General features: G+C 37.9%; 1 protein-coding gene across 1 annotated transcript in view; it reads left to right on the top strand.

The window, feature by feature from the left end:
• STT3B (STT3 oligosaccharyltransferase complex catalytic subunit B) overlaps nucleotides 1-13,803 on the top strand; it is a 100,482-nt gene extending 86,679 nt beyond the window's left edge. Inside the window, exons 10-16 of the mRNA XM_052650035.1 lie at nucleotides 420-631; nucleotides 2,046-2,233; nucleotides 2,854-3,025; nucleotides 3,903-4,076; nucleotides 6,592-6,705; nucleotides 8,766-8,978; nucleotides 12,156-13,803. Coding sequence (XP_052505995.1) covers nucleotides 420-631; nucleotides 2,046-2,233; nucleotides 2,854-3,025; nucleotides 3,903-4,076; nucleotides 6,592-6,705; nucleotides 8,766-8,978; nucleotides 12,156-12,236 — 1,154 coding nt within the window. The 3' untranslated portion in view covers nucleotides 12,237-13,803. The remainder of the gene's footprint in view (nucleotides 1-419; nucleotides 632-2,045; nucleotides 2,234-2,853; nucleotides 3,026-3,902; nucleotides 4,077-6,591; nucleotides 6,706-8,765; nucleotides 8,979-12,155) is intronic.
• Nucleotides 13,804-23,808: the final 10,005 nt, after the last annotated feature.

Here is a 23,808-nt window from a genome sequence, read left to right as displayed (position 1 = left end):
TTACTTTAAAGCAGGCTTTATGCCAAATATTGGCATGAGCTTTTCATAGACTATTTGATTCTATAAACTTACTGTGCCTAATAATATAATTCACCAAACACATTTTTCTGTTATGGATTTTTCTAATATGTGACGCTGTTGACAAATAACAAATTGTCTCATTCCCCATAATAGCTATAATTAATTTGAATCTTGATACATTTCTCTCAACTATTGATATGCAGTGTTTATTTGGTCAATACTAGTTATAATCTCTAAATATGACTTTGAAATTGGTTCAGATTATCAGTTTAAAAACAGCCCTTTTGTGAGATGTTTGTCAGTGTTTCGATTGTCCTTTGAAGTAGTTTTGAATATTCAGTGGGTCTTCCTGGGACCCTTTCTTTCCTGAAGTATTACAAGAGAACTTGTCTTTGCAGTTGCACTGTATGCCATCAGTGCCGTCTACTTTGCGGGCGTGATGGTGCGGCTGATGTTGACCTTGACTCCAGTCGTCTGCATGCTGTCTGCAATTGCCTTCTCAAATGTTTTTGAGCACTATTTGGGGGATGACATGAAAAGGGAAAACCCGCCTGTGGAGGACAGCAGTGATGAGGATGACAAGAGAAACCCAGGAAATTTGTATGATAAGGTGGGAAATCTAAAGTAAGGCTTTTAAAAGTTTTATGTGTTTTGTTTTTCCACCATAGTAAGAACCATACATGTTAAGTGTGGTTAAACAAGAATCTAGATGGACTGACACTTCTACTTTGTCTTTTTACTCCGAATAAGAAAATAGAATGTCACCAGAGTATATAATCACCTTTTGGGTCAGGTTTTTAAACTAAAACCCTATTTTGAGAGCAAAAAGCTGATGTTCTTACTAAATTACATAAAATTTAACACTATAATTCTTTCTGAAACCATGTGCACAAGGGTTTATCCTTGAAGTCCATATTCAGTGTAAACTTTTTAAATATTTGGTAGACTGAATAGTAAATGAAGGATATTGTGTATGCTCAGTTTTGTCTGACACTTTGTGACCCCATTGACTGTAGCCCGCCAAGGTCCTCTGTCCATGGGATTTTTCAGGCAAGAATACTGGAGTAGGTCGCCATTTCCTCCTCCAGGGGATCTTCCCACGTCTCCTGCATTGGCAGGTGGATTCTTTACCCACTGCACCACCTAGGAAACCCCATATGAAGGGTATTAAATGCCTTTTAAAAAAAGTGTCCAGTTCATTAGTACTAGGTGCTGGGCCCATATAATGTAATTCACTTTTAAGATCTCAGGAAACAGAGCAGAATTAGATTTGGTGGAAGTGTGGAAAGACTTGAACAACAAACTTTACTATATTAACTAGGTGTTTAAGTAGCAGTTTAAAATTTTTCTTTCCTTATTATGATAGGTCCAATATCATTCATACAGATTAGTGCTATTAAAGCACATGCCTGCTGTTGTGGTTATTTTTGTTTTGTGGTTTCTTAATAATTAACCTGCAGTTTAGACCCTATGACTCTGTCCTGTTCTATCCTGGTTTTTGATGAGGTTTATTGTTTTGTTTTCAAAAATACAATCTTGATTTTAACAAGCCTGTTGATTTAGGGTTTGGAAATTGGAAAACTCATTCTGATAACTTTTTTTTTTTTCCTGTACTAAAGTCCTACAAAGTCCTGGATTATAACTGAACTTTGCTTTTTTCAGGATGAGGAATTCAATTTTTTTTATAAGGAAAGGTTGCCAGGATGAGACCATTTGGTTCTCCCCTTTGTATTTGTGTAAACATAAGGTCAATTGAGTTCCGAAGCAACTTCTTACTGGAGATATTTTGCTCTGCAACCAGTTCCTGGATTGGGTTTAGTTCCAGGAAGTCTTCTCGTTGAAAATCTACCTTGATAATTTTTTAGAAAACATTGTATGACCCACACAAGAATTCCTAATGGTTATACATTCTCCTCTTAAAAGAATTAAATTGATAGATGACATTCTCCCAACTTCTCCATGTAATGTCTTAATGAAAGCAAGTCAGATGATGAATTTGTCTCATCAGTTTTCTGTATTTTCAGGCAGGCAAAGTGAGGAAGCATGTAACTGAGCAGGAAAAAACGGAAGAGGGATTAGGCCCTAATATAAAAAGTATTGTCACCATGTTGATGCTGATGCTGTTGATGATGTTTGCAGTCCACTGCACCTGGGTCACAAGCAATGCTTACTCCAGCCCAAGCGTGGTCCTGGCTTCCTACAATCATGATGGGTAAGAAGTTGGCTTGACTACGAAAGGATTCCACACCTGCTCTTTTCTCTTGTCTCAAAAGATAGAATTCAGAGGTCTATCTGAATATCTTTGCATGTATAACATACACATTAGTCTTTCTCAAAGTGTCGTGCTTGGACACAGCATCATTACCAGGAAACCCATTAGACATGTACATTCTTGACCCCACCTAAGCATGTAGAGTTAGAAACCTGGGGGTGAGACTCAGAAATCTGTTTTAAGGAGTGCCCCAGGGATTCTGATGTAGCTGAAATTTAACAACAGGTGGTTTCTGTACTGCCCCTACATTCCCACCCCAGCTTCTGCTTCACGTGGGTGTTCTTCCGACTTGTGCAATGTCAGGCTCCATTTCAGAACTACTAAATCAGAATTTGCTTTTTTACATGATAGCCTGGTGGTTTGTATGCCTGTGAAAGTAGAAGCAGCGCTAGTCTAGCTCTTCTTCTTTTTTTTTTTTTTCCTTTTTCCCTACCCTGGAGGCTTTTTAACTACCATCCTTAAAATATGAAATTATTTAGTGGCCTGGCACCCCAAGATTTTAAGAAACCATCTTCACATTTACAAGGTCTTATTTAAATGAATATTGTGATTCTTTTCAGAACCAGGAATATTTTAGATGATTTCAGAGAAGCTTACTTTTGGCTAAGGCAGAATACAGATGAGCATGCCCGAGTGATGTCCTGGTGGGATTACGGCTATCAGATTGCTGGGATGGCTAACAGAACCACTCTGGTGGATAACAACACCTGGAATAACAGCCACATAGCACTGGTAAGAGCTTGACCAGCAAAAGACCGAAAGTTACAACCCTTTATTCACTACTTAGACATCAGACTTCACTTGTGATTAAGTAGGAAAACGGGGGGGGAAAGTGCTTTTTGTTTGCTGAATTTTCAACATACTTCTCTATATATTTGTTCAGTAAAGTGATTCAAGGTATGCTTACTTATTTGGTTTTTAAGACTAGAATTTGTTTACATATCATTCAGAATCAGAGGCTGTATGCTGGAGAATGAGGCAAAATCTGAAACTTACTGTATTTGTCTTATATTTTCCTTTTCGTAAGTTAAAATTATTTCCAGATGTGTAAGGCAAGTGCACTGTGTTTTATGAACATGCACATTATGTTCTCTAGCTATTAAATAACTAATCTATGTTAATTAAAGTAATCACCTCTGTGTTCTCTAAAGATTTTAAATAGATAGCTAAGTGTTAGCCAAATGACTTTTGTTTGTATTAGTGTTGTGGCTAATGATTAGATGTTTGGTAGACTGAAGAAAAGGATATAATTGTTCTAGCTAGATGGATGGTCATCCCCAGCCTGGGATTTTGAGAAATTCTACTTCTTTTAAGCTTGTTTGCTTTCATATTAAAATGTTAATTTAATGCGACCAAATTATTAGGAAAATATAAGAGCACATATCCTGATTTTGACATTTATGCTGTAGTTGGTTATAGTAAGGGAGGTGCTTATAAATCTCATGAATTTGTTGAATTCATAGATTGTTTCTATAAAAGGAATTCCAGGTAAATCAAACTTTTGAGATGCATTCTATTTTAAGGTAAAAATGTGCATTCATGTTTGTTTGTAGTGTAGTGTTATTCGGGGACTAAGAACACATATTCTCACTTTTTTTTTATTCTTTAGGTGGGAAAAGCTATGTCTTCAAATGAAACAGCAGCCTATAAAATCATGAGGAGTCTGGACGTAGATTATGTTTTGATTATTTTTGGAGGGGTTATTGGCTATTCTGGTGATGACATCAACAAGTTTCTCTGGATGGTTAGGATAGCTGAAGGGGAACATCCAAAAGATATTCGGGTAAGAAATTAGGTCGTTCTTGGTGTGTGAAGGACCGTTCCCAGAGTGTAGGTAACCCTCTTCTCTTTCTGACTGCATTGTATTTGTTATCATCATCCTGTCTCCAGAGCAGTCCCTCACTCTACTGTTTACTAAAGACAGCATAAGCATTTTCCCAGGTTTAAAACTTTTGAAATCTGGTACTCCCATTCTCCTCTAGGAAACAATTTCTTTTCAAGATTCTTGCTTTTACTCCTGCAGCCTACCCTTTCCTTTCATTTTTGTTGCTTCCACTCTGGTATTGACCCCAGTGCTCATAAACCTGAAATAGGATAGTAGCCTTCAAATTGCTGCCTTTGCCTTAGTCTGTTTCCTCTCCCAATCTAACATGACATTGATCATGTTACTTGACAGCTTTTTTTTGTTTAAGCCTCCATTAGTTTAAGGAAAGGAGCCTCGGAAAAAAAAGAAGACAGATAAGAGTTGCAACTAAACCCTGCTGCTGTCAGCTTGGTGCTGTGGGGAAGTTGTTTTTCAGCCAGTCAGCATTATATGGTTCGAGCAGTAGGTCTTGTTCTAGGTTCTAGTATTAATGGTGGTGATTAGGGCCATTTCAGTTGATAACTAATAGAGATGCCAGGAATAATTCACTTGTAGTGCTGTTACAAGATTTTCTGGTAATGTAGATGAACCCTCAGCCTCATGGACTCGTTTAGAATAATCAGAATGATGATTGAAATAGGAAAACATTGGTACAAAATCAAAACCGGTCAGCTCAGAATGCAACCCCTTAATACTTCCCTTTGCTGGCTCCTTGTCCTTCGAGCAGCGTTTCCCACTCTGTCACTCTCCCCTAGCCCATGAAACTTGCTTTGTGTTTTCTTTCCTTGGCTCATCTGACGTTCATGTTATAATCTTCTCTTCTTGGGGTACCTTCCCTACAGCAGTTCTGTCCCCTTGGCAGAGGTCCTTCTGCGGTACATCCATGTCTCTACTCATCAGGTCATGTCCAGCCTGTTTTGTAGGTAGACTCTGTTGTATCCTCCCACTCAGCTATGAGCTCAGAGAGGATGGGCACCCAGCAGTGAGGTTACATGATGAAGGCATAAAAGAGGAGAGTAGGATTCACTGCTGATCCAGAATAAAAGGACCTTTTGGGAAAACATGGGAATGTGTTTTGTGTGACAGGGGTAAAGTTGAGTAAAACCCCAGATTTCCTATTTAAACATAAATGCTTAACTACCCGACATTATCCCTTAACTACCATTAATAAATAGTATTTCCTTGTATTTACATTGGTCTTAATCTTCCAAGTATGTGAGTGTTTTCACTTGTGGATTTGCTTTTAGCAATGTTAAAATTGTGACATGATAGATTGAGGTATGTTTTGAACATTTGTGTAGAGAAAAATCCTAGTTTTCTGTGCTTTGTGAGGTAATTTATACATTCACATGGTTCAAAAAATGAAATATATAGGGACATACAGTAAAAGTTTATCCCCCCCCCCCCAAAAAAAGAAAAAAGTCCATGGTAATCTCTTGTTATTTTCTTATTCTAATTGAAGCAGATAACTAGTAGAAAAGTATACACATTGTTCTTGCCTTTTTTTTTTAACTTCACAATATTCTGTGGAGATCTTCACATATTAAAATATGGGAATCCTTCTTCATTTCTGTTTTTTTACACCTGTGTAGTAAGGCCTGGTGTGCTGTGATTCATGGGGTCGCAAAGAGTTGGACACGACTGAGCAACTGAACTGAACTGAGTGTGTTCCGTTGCATGTGTGCACTATGATTTATTTAACCTGTCCCCGTTAATGGATATTAAGGTTTTTCTAGTTTTTAAATCTGAAAACAGTGGTGCAATAAGTAACTCTCATCATTTTGCCCACATTTTAGTATCTCTGTAGGGTAAATTCCTAGAAAAGAAATTTCTGTCAGTAGTATCAGATTGGCCCTCTCAGAGGTTAATTTATAAATTTGATGAGCTCACAATAAAAATTGCTGTAAGAGTTTTCTAAATGTTCCTCTCCCAACTAAAAAAATTGTTTTGATGGTCATGTGGAAAAATAAAACAAATTTAGGAAAACTCTGGAAAGGAATAATGAATGGCTGGGGAAGGGGACACAATTGGAGAGTCAGCATACCTAGTATTAATTCATGGTGTTGGTACCACTTTTTTAAATAATTATTGAGGTTTTATTATAACATGGTTTAAAATCTGGTAAAATTAATTACTCTCCATCATCCAGCAAACTATTGTTCTCTTTATGTTTTCTTGGATACTTTTTTTCTGTTAATAAATAATTTCTGGACTGAGTGTTAAACACCCATGATAGTTTTGTGGGTTTTTAAGAGATCACATTAAATTTATAAGTTTGTCTTCTGATACTGTGTTTTTTTTGAGATTTAACTAAATACGGCTTTATGAAGATAACCTCAAAAGCTAGCTCTTATGGGGAAATGTAAAGGGGAACCTCTAATTGTGAATATGTCATATTAAACTGACACAGAAACTTCTGGATTCTTTCCTATAGGAAAGTGACTATTTCACCTCACAAGGAGAATTCCGCGTAGACAAAGCAGGATCCCCTACTTTGTTGAATTGCCTTATGTATAAAATGTCATACTACAGATTTGGAGAAATGCAGGTTAGTTATAATCCTTGGTTTTTTCTATAATCTTTATTTTATAAGCTTTATTCTAGATTTTTTCTGTAATCTTTATTCACAGGAATATTTTAACAATAGTCTTGTTTGACTCTAAAAAGCAGGATAATATTTTGGTTGTGCTCTAAAGAAAAATGTGCTCATCTAAAATTTTTTCTACTCTATTAAATTTACTTTCTGAAACTTCTGTGTGAAAAATGAGGAAATATTTTTTAGAGCAGAGGTTTCTTTCCAGAAGGTTAATTAATAGAGGCTTAAATCCAACCCTTGCCTGCCATCCTGTTTTTTTTTTTGACTTCATGTTTTTGGAAAACATTGCTCTCCCAGGGAGAGGTCTTCCAGTTGGGAAGCAGTGTGATCTACTGCCTGGTGAGGGAAAGCCAGAAATTAAAGGGTTGGATTATTTAGTCACTTCACTATCCCTGTTCTCCATTACCTCAAATAGCTGGGACTCTCTAGGTCAGCGTTTCTCAGAAAATTAGAATGATGTGCTACAAAAGATTTAGTCAATGAAAGGAATGAATGGACAGGGAAGCATTGTGGCAGAAGGAACAAACAGCAACTATCACAAACCTGGGGTCCAGATCGGGCTCTATCATGTCGTGTAATCCTTGGATGAGTCACATTCTCCCTGGGCTTGGTTTTTTCCTTATCTGTATGTAATGGGGCTCCTGGTGGTCTCTGCTGTTCTTCCTAACCTTTATATTGCATGACTGTCATACCAAGTTACACCTTTGTGCTTAAGGTTATATTGAAAACTTTGTGGTTCCATGCTGCTTTCTGGTTGATACTAGAAGGCAGAGGGAAAGTTGCTTGTTTAATTTTGTACAAATACCATGGATCAAGATAATGTTTCTGCATTACTCATTTGGAATTACTCTGCAAGTAGCTTTAAAAAATAATAATTTTACTACTAGGTTTAAGTTTTTGTTTGTGTTTTGATTTCTTTGGAAGGCAAACTGCCTGGTCTCTAAACTCATGCTATGCTAAGAGAGAAGCACTAAGGGCACAATAATTAGCTGCCCCAGAAAATGGGTAGAAGATTAGTTTCTCTGTTGACTAGTAATAGCATTAAAGGACCTTTGTTGTTCCTGTCTAACCAAGAGCTCTAAGCCGTGCATCCAGCATGCATTCATTTTGATGCTTCCCCTCCTCAAGAATGTGTTCAAGATGTGAAGTACACCTTTCCTGTTGTAAGATGCGTAATAACAAGTTATTCCCTCATGGGACAAGATTTGTTTTCTGGTCTTATTTTTAAATTGGATTCACTTAGTTTCTGTGTGACAGCATAAACCTACTCGGAGAATTTGTTAAAATCCTCTCCCTTTCCTCCATTTTTTGCTCTTCTCATCCCTGGTTAATCTTCCCTTGGTTTGGTTTAATGTCCTTTTTAGTTGCCACTTTCAGGATGGTTAGCATCAGGCTTACTTGTGCTCTGATTTCACAAGTAGCACTGGTGAGATAGAGCCACACTGAATAAGGTAAAGTCATCGTGCACCTTACCGCCTAGTGGAGGATGCAGATAATTTTGAAAATAAAAATTTTAGCAACAAACACTATAGAGTAAAAGAATAAAAGAATCAGTGGAGGAGACTTCTCAGTCATCAATCTAAAGAAAAGATTTCCCTGAAGTGGTGGTATTTGGGCTGAGACCAGAGAATAGAAAAGAGCCAGTCATGCAGAATTGCCAGATGAAGAACTTTGAGGCTGACAAAGTAATCTGGTAGTGCAAGGTCCAAGCAGGGAGGCCCTTCTGTGTGTTTGCTCTGAAAACCTGTAAGAAGGGTTTCATGGATTTCATTTTGCTATTTTGGGTTTTTTGTGCCTGCAGGCTGCTCGTCCATTCTAATTCTTACATTGAGTTTCTCTCTTGCTGATTTCTTCCTGTCTGGTGAGCAGCATATGAGGACTGTTAACAGTATATCACTCTGATTCTGTTTCCCTAGTTTAAAAGGGAGAGTTGTACTCTGCTGATAACACTCCCTTCTAATTCTGAATGTTTCCAGTATGTTTAACATCCAGTACTCATGTCACTTTTGCAGCTGGATTTCCGTACACCTCCAGGTTTTGATCGGACACGTAATGCTGAGATTGGAAACAAGGACATTAAATTCAAGCATTTGGAGGAAGCCTTCACGTCAGAGCACTGGCTTGTAAGAATATATAAAGTGAAAGCCCCTGATAACAGGGAGACACTAGACCACAAACCTCGAGTAACCAACATTTTCCCCAAACAGAAGTATTTGTCAAAGAAGGTGGGTACCAAATGAAGTCAGGTCTATAAAAGAGTAACTCAAGATCAGTCAGTTTGTCTGAAAAATTATTAAAAATTGCTAATAGGTTTTCATTTGCCAGATTTGTAAAGACCAAGGCTTAAATACAAAGTAGATATCAAGTGCCAGCCTGCTGAGGGCAGTCCTTACAAACTGAGCACTCAAGCTACCCCAGGAAGCAACTGCTTCTAGAGAGTTCTTCATGGGAAGAATGGTTATCCGTGAACTGAGCCAAGAGTTTTCGGAGACATTCTAGCTTTAATTTGTGCCATTCCCATTACAAAGACTAGTTTGTAAAGTAAGATGTGTCTGTGGCCATCAGTTTCTGAACCTTTGTGAAAGTAAAAATGCCAAACACTAACAGTTGTGATTCATTCATGATCGTTTGGTCAGAGCAAATTTATATAGCATTTTCACGTTCCAGTCTCAGTACAATGTTACTATATTATTCATTGAATTTTAAAAAAAGCTCAAGTTGAATTGAGTCCTGAATCCTCCAAAAATTTATCTTTAGATAATTATTAAGTATAATTGTCACGAAAAAGCTTGTAGGCAGAATTATGATGATGAGACCATTGCAGTCCTTTTGTAATACTTAATAAGACATGAAGCCTTTTATTAGAGGTCATTATGGCTCACTTAAACCAAATAGGTCTGATCTTTGCTATAAAAGCTATTGAAAATGAGTATTTGTATGGTTTGCCCTCTGTGGGAGATGGAAAATAATGAGCAGTCAGATGAAATATGAAGATTGTATTTTAAAGTACAACCCTTAATAATACTAGTTGTTATTAGACTGATTTTAGTCTTAAGTCTTGAAAGATGCTTGTGTTTACATTGTCCAGATCAGTTATTTTAAATCATTGAAGGGGCTTCCCTGGTGTCCTAGCCGGTAAAGGATCTGCCTCCAATGCAGGAGACCAGGGTTCAATCCCTGGGTCAGGAAGATCCCCTGGAGAAGGGAATGGCGGTCGCAAAGAGTCAGACATGACTGAACAACTAACACTTTTCACTTTGTATTACTTAAAATATACTTCAGATATGCTCAGAATACAAATTCAGTTTATACTATAAAAGTGCTAACTATTAACTGTATGATATGTAAATGGAAACTTTAAATGAATCCTTCCTGTGCCAGGAATAGGTTACCGTGTCTTAACTAATGTATTGAAGAGTGTCAGAGAGCTGGAACTCAGCTGTGTCAGTCGTGTCAAGTGATCGGTGTCTCGTGAACACACGGTGGGGGAAACTTGGGTCACATCAGTGCAGAGGCCAGAGCGCGTGCTGCCGGGCCCAAGGCAGTCAGTCCCTCCTCAGACATCTCAGCCCCGTTAAGGTCCCCCTCTTCTGAGAAACATAGCCGTTGAACTAGCGGTCCTACTGATCCTAATCTGACCTCTGTTGTCTTCCCATCATTTCTCCCAAATAGACAAGTGAATGGATAAATAAAAATCCATCTGTCTTGTATGCCCCAAACATGTATTCTAGTTGCCACCAATGTGAAGCTTGTATTTCTGATTTCCATGGCTTTATAAGTAGTTTGTACCAGCAGGAATGCTTTTTGTTATGCTTTCCTGTCCCCATCCCAGTTTCTGCTTTTGAGGGGGTGAGTACAGCAGCCACTGTGAGAGCTGTCCGGCCACTGCCGTGCCAGCAGGGCTGAGGCCCTGGGAGTGGTAGTCCAGGACTGCCTGCTCAGTGCTCCGAGAGAGCCAGCACCCTGAGGGCCTAGTTCACGCTTGGAGAGAGACCTGGGACATCTTACAGGAGCTCCTAGAAGAGGTTTCAGGTTAGAAATCTGGGGGTAATGATAATAAACTCTTGGCCTGGTTTAAAGTTTTACAAATTGTACCCTCTGAATTTTTTTTTTTTTTTTTTACTTTTTGTCCTAATAATAAGGTAATATATGTTGTGGACAAGTTAGCAGTAGTTAATTTTTGTGATCTTAAGGATTGAATTTTGCCCCATATTTTTGTTCCGGTTGGAAAAATTTTAAATTGTTTTAATGTGAGCATCCTAATAGGTACGTACACGATAAGCATTTGCCAAAGTTTCTGAAAAATGAAAGTGTTAGTCGCTCACTTGTGTCCGACTCTTTTGCGACCCCATGGACTAAAGTTTGCCAGGCTTTCCTGTCCAGGGGATTTTCCGGAGAAGACACTGGAGTAGGTTGCCATTCCCTTCTCCAGGGGATCTTCCTGAGCCAGGGATTGAAGCCGGGTCTCCCACATTGCAGGCAGATTCTTTACCATCTGAGCTACCAAAGTTTCTGAAACCACCTCCATAGTTATATTTAAATATGAGAATTGAATCGAGGGATCAATCTCTTGAATCTTCACCCACTGCTAACCCAGTGCTTTGATGGTGCGTTGAATTGAATTATGATAAAAAGTGTTGCTTTTTCTCAGTGTCTACAAAAATGTCAGACTGTCAGACACATGTCCTATATGATTTATCTTGTGAGACTCTAAGATAGCAAACATTTTTGCAGTAATTTGTTTCTTACACCACAGACATCAGTTTGACAGTATTTTTTTAAACATGTATGAAACTCAAAGGATGTTACGGTTTTGTTTTTTTCCCCTTGGTGTTTGCGTTTTGTTTCGTTTTGAATATTTAAGTGCTGGAGAATGTGCCAGGTAACTTTATTCTCTTCTATTTTTGTGGATAGGTATAGGTCATCTTCATTTTTACAGATAAGAGAATTGGGGCTCCAAAAGTTACCAAGTTCATTAGGATTTCTGACATAGCTAATTCTTGGAGCCTAAATCAGCACCAGTAACGGTTTCTGAATCCTTAGTCTAGGCATACTGTAGCATGCTTAGAAATGTGAGTCATTATAGCTAAGCATTTCGTGGTTGAGAAGGCAGGTCGGGGTCCATTCACTTGATGACGAAGACATATGACAGGCTTTGGAGGAGCACTGTGGTGGTCCTTTCCTCATAAAGCTGAGGACCTTGTCCCGCTCATCCTGGGTCTCTACATCCTCGGTGTAGAGCAGCAGGGAGTGCTCGTTGACAATTCAGGGAGACTGGACCCAGGAAGAGCTGAGTGCTTATTAAGACAGTCTTCACCACTCTGCAGTAAACCATGTGTGTATCCGTATTTTTAATCCATAAGAAACCTGCACTAACACTAGGTATTCTGTTTTCTTTTTAGACTGCGAAAAGGAAGCGTGGCTACATTAAAAATAAGCTAGTTTTTAAGAAAGGCAAGAAAATATCTAAGAAGACTGTTTAAAAACACTGTTCTGGTTCCTAACTTGAAGCAGATGTCTTTGTGAGAACCGGTCTTTGCCTTTAGCTCATGTCGTGTTTCACAGCAGCGGAGGGTACAGAACCATCACTGGTCCAGGTTAACATACAAAACTCTGGCAACACCTGATTTAAAAAATAAAATTGGCTTATTGAGAACAGCTGTTTTCGATTTGTAATGTGAAGCAAGACAGAGCACTGCTGTACATGTCTTAACAGCAGGGTTTTTTTTTTATTGGTACATATTATCCTTCAAATCTGAAAATTTGGACAAATCGCACCAAAGAACCCTCTAATTTGGTCCCTGGCACATGCATACTTGTCAAGGTTTTTTATTCTTTTACAAGACCTGCATTTTATTTGAATGACCCAGATAGCAATATGTAAAATACAAATGACACAATGTGATGCAAGCTTCTTGAACCAGTAAAGCTAGTGCAGGTCTGAGCAAGAGGTATGAGGAGGACACTTCCTTGAACTGTATTTATTTTCATGTTTCTCCAGTGCAAAGAATGTTTCATCAAATGTACATTTTCTATTGCTTACTGTTTGCTCTGAGAAGAAGCTGCTGTTTTAAAGATGGACCTCTAACTCATTGATTCAAGTAGTTGGTTTTTTTTTTTATGTTGAAATATTATTGCTGCTGTTAGCAGTTGTTTTCACCAGGTACTTACAGAGCAGATACCATACATGGTTCATTCAAGGGCTAAATTTATATCCTTTGGCAATCATGGCAACGCACAGAATGTTGCTTGTTAGCAGGCTGGGGTTTGGCGTCCTACTCCTGAGTTGAGCACTATGTTTACATACAAAAGATTAAGGAAGAAACCCTTAAAGTGGACAGGTATCCAGAGTTTGTTTTGTGTGACTCTTCAAAATGACAAAGGATTTGTAAAATTCTGGCTTTCTCTCATTTTTACAACAGTTTCATCCATCACAGTGACTTTTGTCCTTTGCTCCATATTTTGTTAATCCCTTAAGCATTTGATGAAACACTCTTTAATGCTATGTGCATTTTCTTACTTTTATTAAAAATGTGACCGTTGTCAAAAAATGCACTAAAATGTCAATGGAGATTGAACATGTTCACTTTCCAGCTCATAGGCAACTTTATATAGACTTGAAATTTTTCTCCTGTTTAGTAAAAGTGAAAGAGAAAGGTTTTTCCTGCCACAGGATATCTTTCCTTTTTTTTTCTTTTTTTTTAATATAAACAAGCATAACTTACACCACTGTTTTTGGTGGGAAAATGCAGAATAGTATGTACCTTTTATGGAGAAAAGTGTAATTTACAATATTCAGTGAGAATGTTACTGCCAATTTTCTTTTTCCAAAGTGTAGAATACTCTTTGATTTATAGAATTCATTTTTGACCCAGATGATGGTTCTTTTACAGACAAATAAAATGGTCCAACATTTTCACAAATGAAGTGTAACTGAATCTGGATTTCTGATACCTTGTCATTTGGGGGATTTTATCTTACTTTGTTGCTTTAAAATTTAATGCAGAGAAGTTGTTGACTGTAGGGAAAATAAAGTTAATTCAAATTTTGTGTTAAGTGTTGTGTTTTTACAGATATTTTCTTTACAGGGTCTTGAGCACACGCTGTCTTCTTGTTCGCGTTGACAAAGGTTTGAGAGAACCCATGTGGAGAATCAAAAACAAACAAACAAAGGCAGTTACTATAATTTCACTTTTATATATCTCTAATTTCACGTTTCTGCTACATTAAGACCTCAAGTGTCATTACAATATAGCTTTTACTGATGCAGTTCATGGAACCAAAATGGGGTTCCCCAAAACTAGTTCAACTGAGACCTACTATTGTGTTATGCCTTCCCCCACCCACCCCGCCCAGAGTGAAAATTTCATTTTGACTTTTTATGGGTGAGGGGAAGACACCTAACCAAAAAGGAGTTTATCTCCACGTAAATGAGGGCAGAACTCTTAACAAAAGCTCTTCTCTGTAAAGTTCTAGTTAAACATCACTGAAGTCTTATTTAATTTTCTCATTAAGAGCAGGAATGACCTCTCACCTCCAGTTCTGGTTCAGGGGATTATCTCAGTAAAAACTATATTGTAATGACACTTGTGGTTTTATTATAACAGAAAAGTGAAATTATCAATATATTAAATAGCTTTTGTTTTATTCAGCATCTTAGAATTGAGCAAACTGAGTGGTTTGTAGTAAAAAAAACACATTAGGCTGCAAATCCAAAGATAAAAATTCTTTTTGCAAACTCACATTGTTACCTACTGGAGAGTGCATTTGTAGAATTTTACTCAGTCCCCAGGCCATGACCAAAAGGCCAGAGGACTGAAGAGTATAAAAGCATTCTATAGAGTGTTACTGTTTCTATACTCAGGGGTCAGAGGATTGTGAAATCTGGAGCTACTACACATTTTTTTTAATGGTAGTAAAATATAAAACAGAAGATTTAACATCCTGACCACTGTAAAATTACAGTTGAGTTGTGTTGAGTGCGTTCACATTGTTGTGCGACCCTCTCCAGAAGCTCGTCCTCTTGCTGGAACAGCCGCTGTTGAAGTGGGGACTGTCAGACCTCCACCTTGTTACCCAGGTAGGTGGAATCATGAGTGAACGTAGAAACAGCAGCCTGTAAGAAATGGCAGGTGTCTGAAATGAAAAGGTAAGTCTTTTTTAGTGTGAAGTATAACAGAGAGAAGACAAATGTCTGCCTTAGCAAGTTACCACCAGACGAGCAACTCTGTAACCACAATTCAGATCAAGACCACAGCACAGCTGGGGCCTTGGAAGTTTCCCTCGCCCCTGCAGAAGGTAATTGGTCTCCTAGCTTTTATAATAATTACTCTTTGTAAACATATTTAATTGTACCCATTCTTTGAACACAAAATGCAATCAAAATAGATATTTTTTTGTATCTATAGCTACTTTAGCTTAATTTTGATGAACTTCAGAATGTTGCATGCAGCTATGGGTTTATTTTCATTGATGTATAGTATTTTTTTGTCTCACATACCATTCTATTGTTGATGAATATTTGCATTTCCAGTTTGAAGATATTATAGTTAAGGCTATCGCAGTTTCTATTATCTCTCTCTCAGAGACTGTATGCACACATTTTTGTATTTACCTAATGGAAAATCCCATGGATGGAGAAGCCTGGTGGGCTGCACTCCATGGGGTGGCTGAGTCGGACACGACTGAGCGACTTCACTTTCACTTCTCACTTTCATGCACTGGAGAAAGAAATGGCAACCCACTCCAGGGTTCTTGCCTGGAGAATCCCAGGGATGGGGAAGCCTGGTAGGCTGCTATCTATGGGGTCGCACAAAGTCGGACACAACTGACGTGACTTAGCAGAATAAAGTAGAATTACTGGGAAAGGTATAAAGGTTCTTGTTTACTCCCACATCCTAATCAGCCCTTGTCAAGCTTTATAATTTTCTTTCCAGTAGGTGAATGACGGTTTTTTGTTGTCTAGTTGCCATTTCTAGGTTACTAGTGAGGTTGGTCATTTGGAAATCCGCTTTTTACAAGGTTTTGGGTGTTCTGTTGATTTTTATTTTTTCATTGTATTAGCAGGGGTTCTTAATATATCCTATATATAAGCTCTTCATCATTGTGTTACAAACCACCTAGTTAGTATTCTAATGTTGTATTTTTCAGTCTTACCTGCCTGTAGCTTTCTGTGCCATTTAGTAATCTTTTCCTTACCTGTGGTGTGAAGATAGTTTCTTGTGGTCTTTTCTGGGAAATTTATTATTTTATCTTTTATATTTAGCTTTACAGCCTGCCTGGAATTCAGTTGAGTGCAGTGTGAATAGTTTGGGTTTTGTTTTGGGTTGGTTATGTTTTTTCTCCATATGTGAGTCTAATTTTTGCATTTATTGAAGAACTATCCTTTTCCTGCAGCTCTGCAGTTCTCCTTTTGAAGGAAATCTGTACATGAATCTGTCTGAACTGTTGTATTCCATAGAGTTCTTAGTTTTCTGTATTGACTTAATGTGCTTTAACATATTTCAGATGGTGATGTAAGTCCCACTCCATCTTCTTAGACCTAGCTTGGCTATTTCCAGTCCTTTGTTTCTCCACGTAAATTTTAGAACCAGTTTATAAAGTGATAGCAGAAAAGAAAGAAAAAACTTGTTGAGCTTTTGACTGGGCATTGAGCATTGAAACTATAGATTAGGAAAAATTAGCACCTTTGAGTCTTCTAATATTGAGTCTAATAACTGTGAATATGGCATATCCTACTATTTATAGAAGTCAGGTCATCTTTAATTTCTGTATTATTTTTAAATAGGTGTTACTCATTTTCATAAGTTGTATTGCAGTACGTCCTAAAAATTTATTTTCCAACTGTCAGGATATAAAATGTGTGGTTTTATGTGTTAAAATCATACTAAACAACCTGTTAAAAATCACTGTAATAATTTTAGATTGTTAATATACGGCAGTTTTCTCTCTCTCGTAGTGGTTATATATTTGACTTTGTTTTTGCTGCACTGGTCAGGACGAGTCTAGTATTGCATAGAACAGGTAACATCTTTATCTTGTTCCTGTCTCACACAGGAAGTTATCAGTGTTTCTTCTTTAAATATGTTAAGTGTTAGTCACTCAGTCATGTCCAACTGTGTGACCCCATGCACTGTAGTCCACCAGGCTCCTCTGTCCACGGGGATTCTCCCAGCCAGAATACTAGAGTGGGTAGCCATTCCCTTCTCCAAGGGATCTTCCCGACACAGGGATCGAACTCTGGTCTCTCGCATTGCAGGTGGATTCTTTACCATCTAAGCTGTCAGGGAAGCCCTTAAGTGTGTTTACTCTAGACTTTCTGTTGGTATCTTTGGATTGAGTACATATTTTTCCCAGTTTCCTGAGTTTATTACACGTGAAGTTGGTGTGGTTTTTTTTGGTTTATTGAGATGATTTTGGTTTTTCTCCTTTATTCTGTTAACACAGTGAATGAATTATAGAGATTTTTTGTTAACATTGTTAAATTTGCCTTCCTGGGATAACAATCAGTGTTTCAAAGAATTTGCTGGTGCAAACATTTGGGCGTATATTTCTCTTTGAATATAAAACTAAATATGGGAAGGAATGGCTACCCACTCTGGTATTCTGAATTAAATTGAATAGATTTAATAATCTTATTACACAGTTGGATTTTTAAAATTTTTGTCAGATTTGGTAAAGTTTTCAAGGAATTTGTCCATTGTCTAAATTTTCAAATAGGTGAATGTAAAATTGTTGCTAATATCACTTTAACAGTTATTTTACTGTCCACAGATTCTATAGTGATGTCCTTGTCATTTCTGAGGTTGGTTTTCTTCTCCGTTTGTCTCTCCCTCATTACCCTTCAGTTTTTATCAAAGACCAGCTTATTTATGGCTTTGTTGACATTTTCTACAGTATGTTTTAATTTCATTAATTTGTGTTAATTGTTTCCTTAAAGGAGTGGTATTCTTTTTATCTTAGTGTGATACATGATTTTGAAGTTCTAAATTTATTCCAAGCATAGTCTGCTTCATTCTCAAAGTTTTCATGTGAACTGTCATGGAGTTTAATGCATACTTTGTGTACTTTCTTCTTTGAACCTTGGGTTGTTTATTTAGATGTACATTTCTTGATTTTTCAGATGTAGTGGTTTTCTGGTTATCCTTTTATTATCAGTTTCTACCTTAACTGCACTGTAATCAGATACTCTAAATTTTACTCCTTTGAAGATGTTTGAAATTTTTTCTGTGGTCCAATTTGTGTGTATAAAATTTCCTTGAAGCTTGTTCGGTTTGCTGAGAAGGATATATTGACACTGTAAACTGTTGCAGGTTTGCTTGTTCCTATTTGAACCTTTTTTATATGTTTGGACCCAGATTATTAGGTGTATTTACACTTACAATTTTATTGGTAAATTGAACCTTCAGTTTCTGGGGACTACCAGGATTTATTTTCAGTAATGCCTTTTGTTAAAGCCTATTTTGTCTGATTGTTATGTCAGCTTTCTTCAGATGACCGCATGATGTATGTATTTCATCCTTCAATGTATCCTACTCTGGATTTGTTCAGCATTTAGCTTTGTAGCTTGTTGGCTTAAGTTCCCAATCATCACTTGGAATATTGCTTCTGCCCCATTCTCTTTGCTCTCCAAGATTCCAGCTGAACATATAATTAAGCCTTCTGTATTGGCTGTCTCCTTTTCCTTCTCCATTCTGTGTATTTTCTCTTGATTTGCTTCTCTCGTCAGTTATAACTAATCTGATGTTTTAAGGCTGGCCGTCCATTGAGTTATTATTTTCAATTTTAGAATTCCTCCTCATGCCAAATCTACTGTTTCTTTTTATGGTTTATAAAAAGCTTACTACTGACAGTCTTTGATCTAGTGAACATAAAGCGTGTCTGATTAGCCCATTAATTCACTGGAGTTCTTGTGGGTCTTGTTTCTGGTGTGTTTCCTCTTAATGTGTGGAGGAGAGGGGGCAGATGGTGTGCCCTGAACATACATAAGAAATTGTACAAGTAACTTTAGGTCTAAGAGATTTTCCTTAATAGAAGATTTTGTTTCTGCCAGGTACCTCATGATTCATAGCAAGCTGTAATCACATTCATCCAGTTCAAGGGATGCTGTGTAATCACAGAGTTAGCCTGCCATCTCTCTGAGGGCTGGTTCATGATTCCCAGACTAGAAACCCTGCAAGGACCTCATCCATGCAGGTTTTAATACCAGCCTTTGTCCTCTTAGTTCTATGAAGTCTCTGCCAGTTTCCAGGGGGAAATAGCCTCAAATGCCAGGCCTTCTGTCTCAAGATTTCCATCTTCTGGATTCTGTGTGGTGATGCAGTCTTGGTTCTGTGAAGTCTTAAAACAGGTATATTATTTTCTTGTCCACTTCCCTGGTGGCTCAGCTGGTAAAGAATCCACCTGCAAAAAGGGAGACCTGGGTTCGATCCCTGAGTTGGGATGAGTCACCCAGAGAAGGGAAAGGCTACCCACTCCAGTATTCTGGCCTGGAAAATTCCATGGACTATATAGTCCATGGGATCGCAAAGAGTTGGACACGATTAAGCAATTTTCCCTTGTCTAGCTTTACTACTTGGCTTTAGCTAAAGAGTTGGTCCAAACTCCCCCAGTTCACTATTGTCAGAAGCAGAATATTAGGGACAAAATCTAGCTCTTTATTTACTTGGAGAATATGGAATATTCTTGGTGAGTTGTCTTATTTCTAAGATCTTGGAGGCATTTTGATTAGAGTACCAACTGTGTACTTTTGTTGAATGGGGTTTCAATAAAAGCTGGAGATACAAGATTGAATGAATGAAAACTCAAGGTCAATGGCAGCCAGACTGACTGTGATAACAGTGCATTCTCTTAACCTCAGCACATTGTGGTAATTATTCAAACAGGCCAAATAGATAAAGCAAGATCTGTTCTTTGACAAACTTAGATTAACATGAATCAGAGCTCAGGCCTGTACCCTGCTGAAGGAAATATATAATCCTCTTTGTCTTTTGATAAATATGATCTATTTTTTAATGTTTTTATGGCTCTAGCTATTTGAGGCAACAGATAGTATAGAAGGTAGATAAGTTTATCTTAGCTGCCTTTGTCCAGGAATAGAAAAACAGACTCATTAGTTAACCTCCCATTTCGTACCTTTTTGGCCAACGTAGAATTAACTTTTAGATCTGTTGAATTAGTTTTTGTATATGACTTGAGGTGTGAGTTTTTTCAGTTGAGCCAACATCATTTGTTGAAAAGACTTGAAAACTGACCAACATTCTTAATGTTTCATCAGTCTGTGTGTTATACTCTTGATACACTGATAACTACAGCTTTTCAGTAAGTCTTGAACTTGGGTAATGTGAGCTCTCTACCTTTGTTCAGTGACCTTTAAATATTGACCGAGGCTGCAGGCCTCGAGGACGTGTTGTTGCCCATCCTGCAGCAGATGTAGGATTAATGTCCAGACTCTGTAAAGAATGCTTAGGGGGAAAACAGATGATGATTTTTGATTAGTCCTTAACAGAAGAAATCCAAATGAGAAATAAAAGAAACATACCCATTAGGTTAGCCAAAATACAAACATATGCATTGCTGATGGGAACTTAAAATTTAAGACGACTCAGGAGTTAGCTGATGCACACTGAAGATATATATCCCATATCCCTGCAATTCTAAAGTCTGTCAAAAGTAGCTAAGTTGATAGTAACATATTCTTATAAAGGAACAGTATAGAAGGAAAAAGTGCACTACATTGATAAGGAATAACATTGATGATCATAAAAAATTTGAGTTTACAAGTCAAAAGATTATACGATTCCATTTATATACAGTTCAAAGCAGGCAAACTATGTATCATTTAGGAATGTGTACATAGTATTAAAGCTATAAAGCAGGATGTGGTTTACTCACAAAGTTGGATTATAGGTCAACTCTGGGGGAGGAGAGTTGGGGGACAATGATTTTAGAAAAAGGCTCTGGAGTGAGTGATGGCATGTTTCACTTGAGTTGGATTGTGATTACATGTGTCTGCTGCTCCTTTACACTGTGCACTTGATTTTAGCACACACAAGACCAAGCCCCTTGATGCTTCATGAGACATTTAAAATAAGAAAAAACGAGAAACTGGAAAATGGTCATTGGTCTACAGCACTGAACACATGCCCAATCATGGAAAAGTCATGTTAAAAATAGTACTGTGTTTGGAAGTGTTCTGATTTCATCCTTTTACATGGAACTGTCCTGTTTCCCAGCACCACTTATTGAAGAGGCTGTCTTTTCTTCACTGTGTGTTTTTGCCACCTTTGTCACTCAGTAGGTGACCATAACTGTATGAGTTTAGCTCTGGACTTTTTGTCCTATATCACTGATTCATGTTTGTTTTTATATCAAAACCATACTGTCTTAATTACTGTAGCTTTGTAGTTTTTGACCCACCTTTAAGAGTAATGAAAATTTTTAAAGAAAAAAAATGGGACCTAATTAAAAGCTTTTGCACAGCAAAGGAAACCATAAACAAGACAAAAAGACAGCCCTCAGAATGGGAGAAAATAGCTGCAAATGAAGCAATAAACAAAGGATTCATCTCCAGAATATATAAACAACTCAATCACAAATGGACAGAAGATCTAAATAGACATTTCTCCAACAAACATAAACAGATGGCCAAGAGGCACATGAAAAGATGCCCAACATCACTATTACAAAAATGCAGACATGTCAGAAATGGCCCCTATCAAAAAATCTACAACAATAAATGCTGGAGAGGCTCTGGAAAAAAGGGGACCCTTGCACTGTTAGTGGGACTGTAAACTGATACAGCCACTATGGGGAACAGTCTAGAGGTTTTATAAAATACTAAAAATAGAATTACCCCATGACCCAGCAATCCGACTACTGGGCATATACTTCAGCGTCCCCTCTCAAATAGGAGGGAAAAGAATAGGACTTACGTGCAACAGTCTGATGTATCTTACCTGAAGAAAAAGTATTTTTCACTCTTGTTAGAGAAAAGTGGTATGGCTCGGATCTCAGGCTGGGAAAGCTGAAGAAAGGCAGACACTGCTCATAAAACTTATTGTTTTTTATAGAAACACAAAATACTCTGAACACCCAAAGAAAGCTTGAGAAAGAAAAACAGACCTGGAGGAATCAGGTTCCCTGACTTCAACTGTATTACATAGCTACAGTCACATAGTGTGGTACTAGCACAAAAACAGCAATATAGATCATCAGAACAGGGTAGAAAGCCCAGAAATGACCCACACAACTATGGTCGAGCTATGATAAAGGAGGGGAGACTATACAATGGAAGAAAGGCAGTCTCTTCAATAAATGGTGCTGAGAAAACTAGATATCTTATGTGTAAAACAAATTAGGACATTCTTTAACATTATACACAATAATTATCTAAATGTAAGAACCTAATTATAAAACAGGAAAACCTGGGGAAGAACACTCACATAAATTATAACAGTATCTTTTTCAAGCTGTCCCCTGCTGCTGATACTGCTGCTAAGACGCTTCAGTCGTGTCCGACTCTGTGCGACCCCGTAGATGGCAGCCCACCAGGCTCCCCCGTCCCTGGGATTCTCCAGGCAAGAACACTGGAGTGGGCTGCCATTTCCTTCTCCAATGCAGGAAAGTGAAAAGTGAATGTGTTTTGCTCAGTTGTGTCCGACTGTTCGTGACCCCATGGACTGCAGCCTACCAGGCTCTGTTCATGGGATTTTCCAAGCAAGAGTACTGGAGTGGGTTGCCATTGCAATGGAAATAAATAGGACTTAGGTAAACTCAAAAGCTTTTGCACAGTGAAGGAAACCATAAACAAAGTGAAAAAGTCCACAGAATGAGGAAAAAAATATTTGCAAATAATACAACCAACAAGGGATTAATCTACAAAATCTACAAACAGCTCATGCAGCTCAGTAGAAAAACCAAAACCCAGTCAAAAAGAGGGCAGAAGAACTAGACATTTCTCCAGGAGGCCCATGGAAACATACTCAAAATTACAGTGAGAGACCATCAAAAAGTCTACAATAATAAATGCTGAAGAGGGCATGGAGAAAAGGGAACTCTTCTACACTGTTGGAGGGAATGTAAATTGGTACAACCACTATGGAGAACAGTATGAAGTTCCTTAAAAAACTGAAAAGTACCATATGATCCAGAAATCCTCCTCCTGGGCGTATATCCAGAGGAAACCATAACTCAACAGCACACGCACCCCAGCGTTCACTGCAGCCCTGATTACAATAGCCAAGATATGGAAGCAATCTGAATGTCCAACAAATGAATGGATAAAGATGGGTATATATACACAATGGAATGGTTCAAATAATGCCATTTGCAGAAACATGGATGTGCCTGGAGATTATCATACTAATAAGTTAAATAAGAGAAATACCATATGATAGTACTTAAGTGGAATCTAAAAAAAACTGACATAAGTAAACTTACAAAACAGACTCACAGACTTAAAAATTAGTTTATGGTTATGAAAGGGGGAAGGTGGGGCAGGATAAAGGTGGAGAGTGGGGTTTGGGATTGGAATATATGCATTAATATATATAAAATAATCAACAAAGACCTACTGTATAGCACAGGGAACTCCACTAGATGTTCTGTAGCAATCTAGGTAGGAAAAGGAATAGGGGTGTGTGTGTGTGTGTGTGCTCTACTCCAGTATTTAAAAAACAACAGAATGGCTATAGTGAGACTACAGACATGGAGATGCCTGGGCGAGAAATTACAGGTAAAACAAGAGTATCTAAGGTCCTGAGAAGAAGCTAAAGGGAAACTCTGAAAAATTACGACGTAAAAACAATCACATATAAGGAGGACTCAAGGGTACACAGCCCCAGACAGGACATGTGTTCAGAAAAACACCTGAGAGAAATTTCCACCTCAGGCTGATCCCAAGGCTCAAACGCCTTACACATCAGTGAAGGTCTTCCCCGGCGTGCAGCAGTGAAAACCCTGGGAGAGAGGGTTATTTTCTTCAAATGCCCAGTGTTCAACAAAATATCACAAGAGATACAAAGAAACAAAAAATCCTATATAATAGAGGAAGAA

This window comes from Budorcas taxicolor, chromosome 1 (assembly GCF_023091745.1).
Source record: "Budorcas taxicolor isolate Tak-1 chromosome 1, Takin1.1, whole genome shotgun sequence".
NCBI classification, from domain to species: domain Eukaryota; kingdom Metazoa; phylum Chordata; class Mammalia; order Artiodactyla; family Bovidae; genus Budorcas; species Budorcas taxicolor.
Note: the sequence above shows the minus strand (reverse complement) of the source record. Positions and strands in the feature narration are given on the sequence as shown.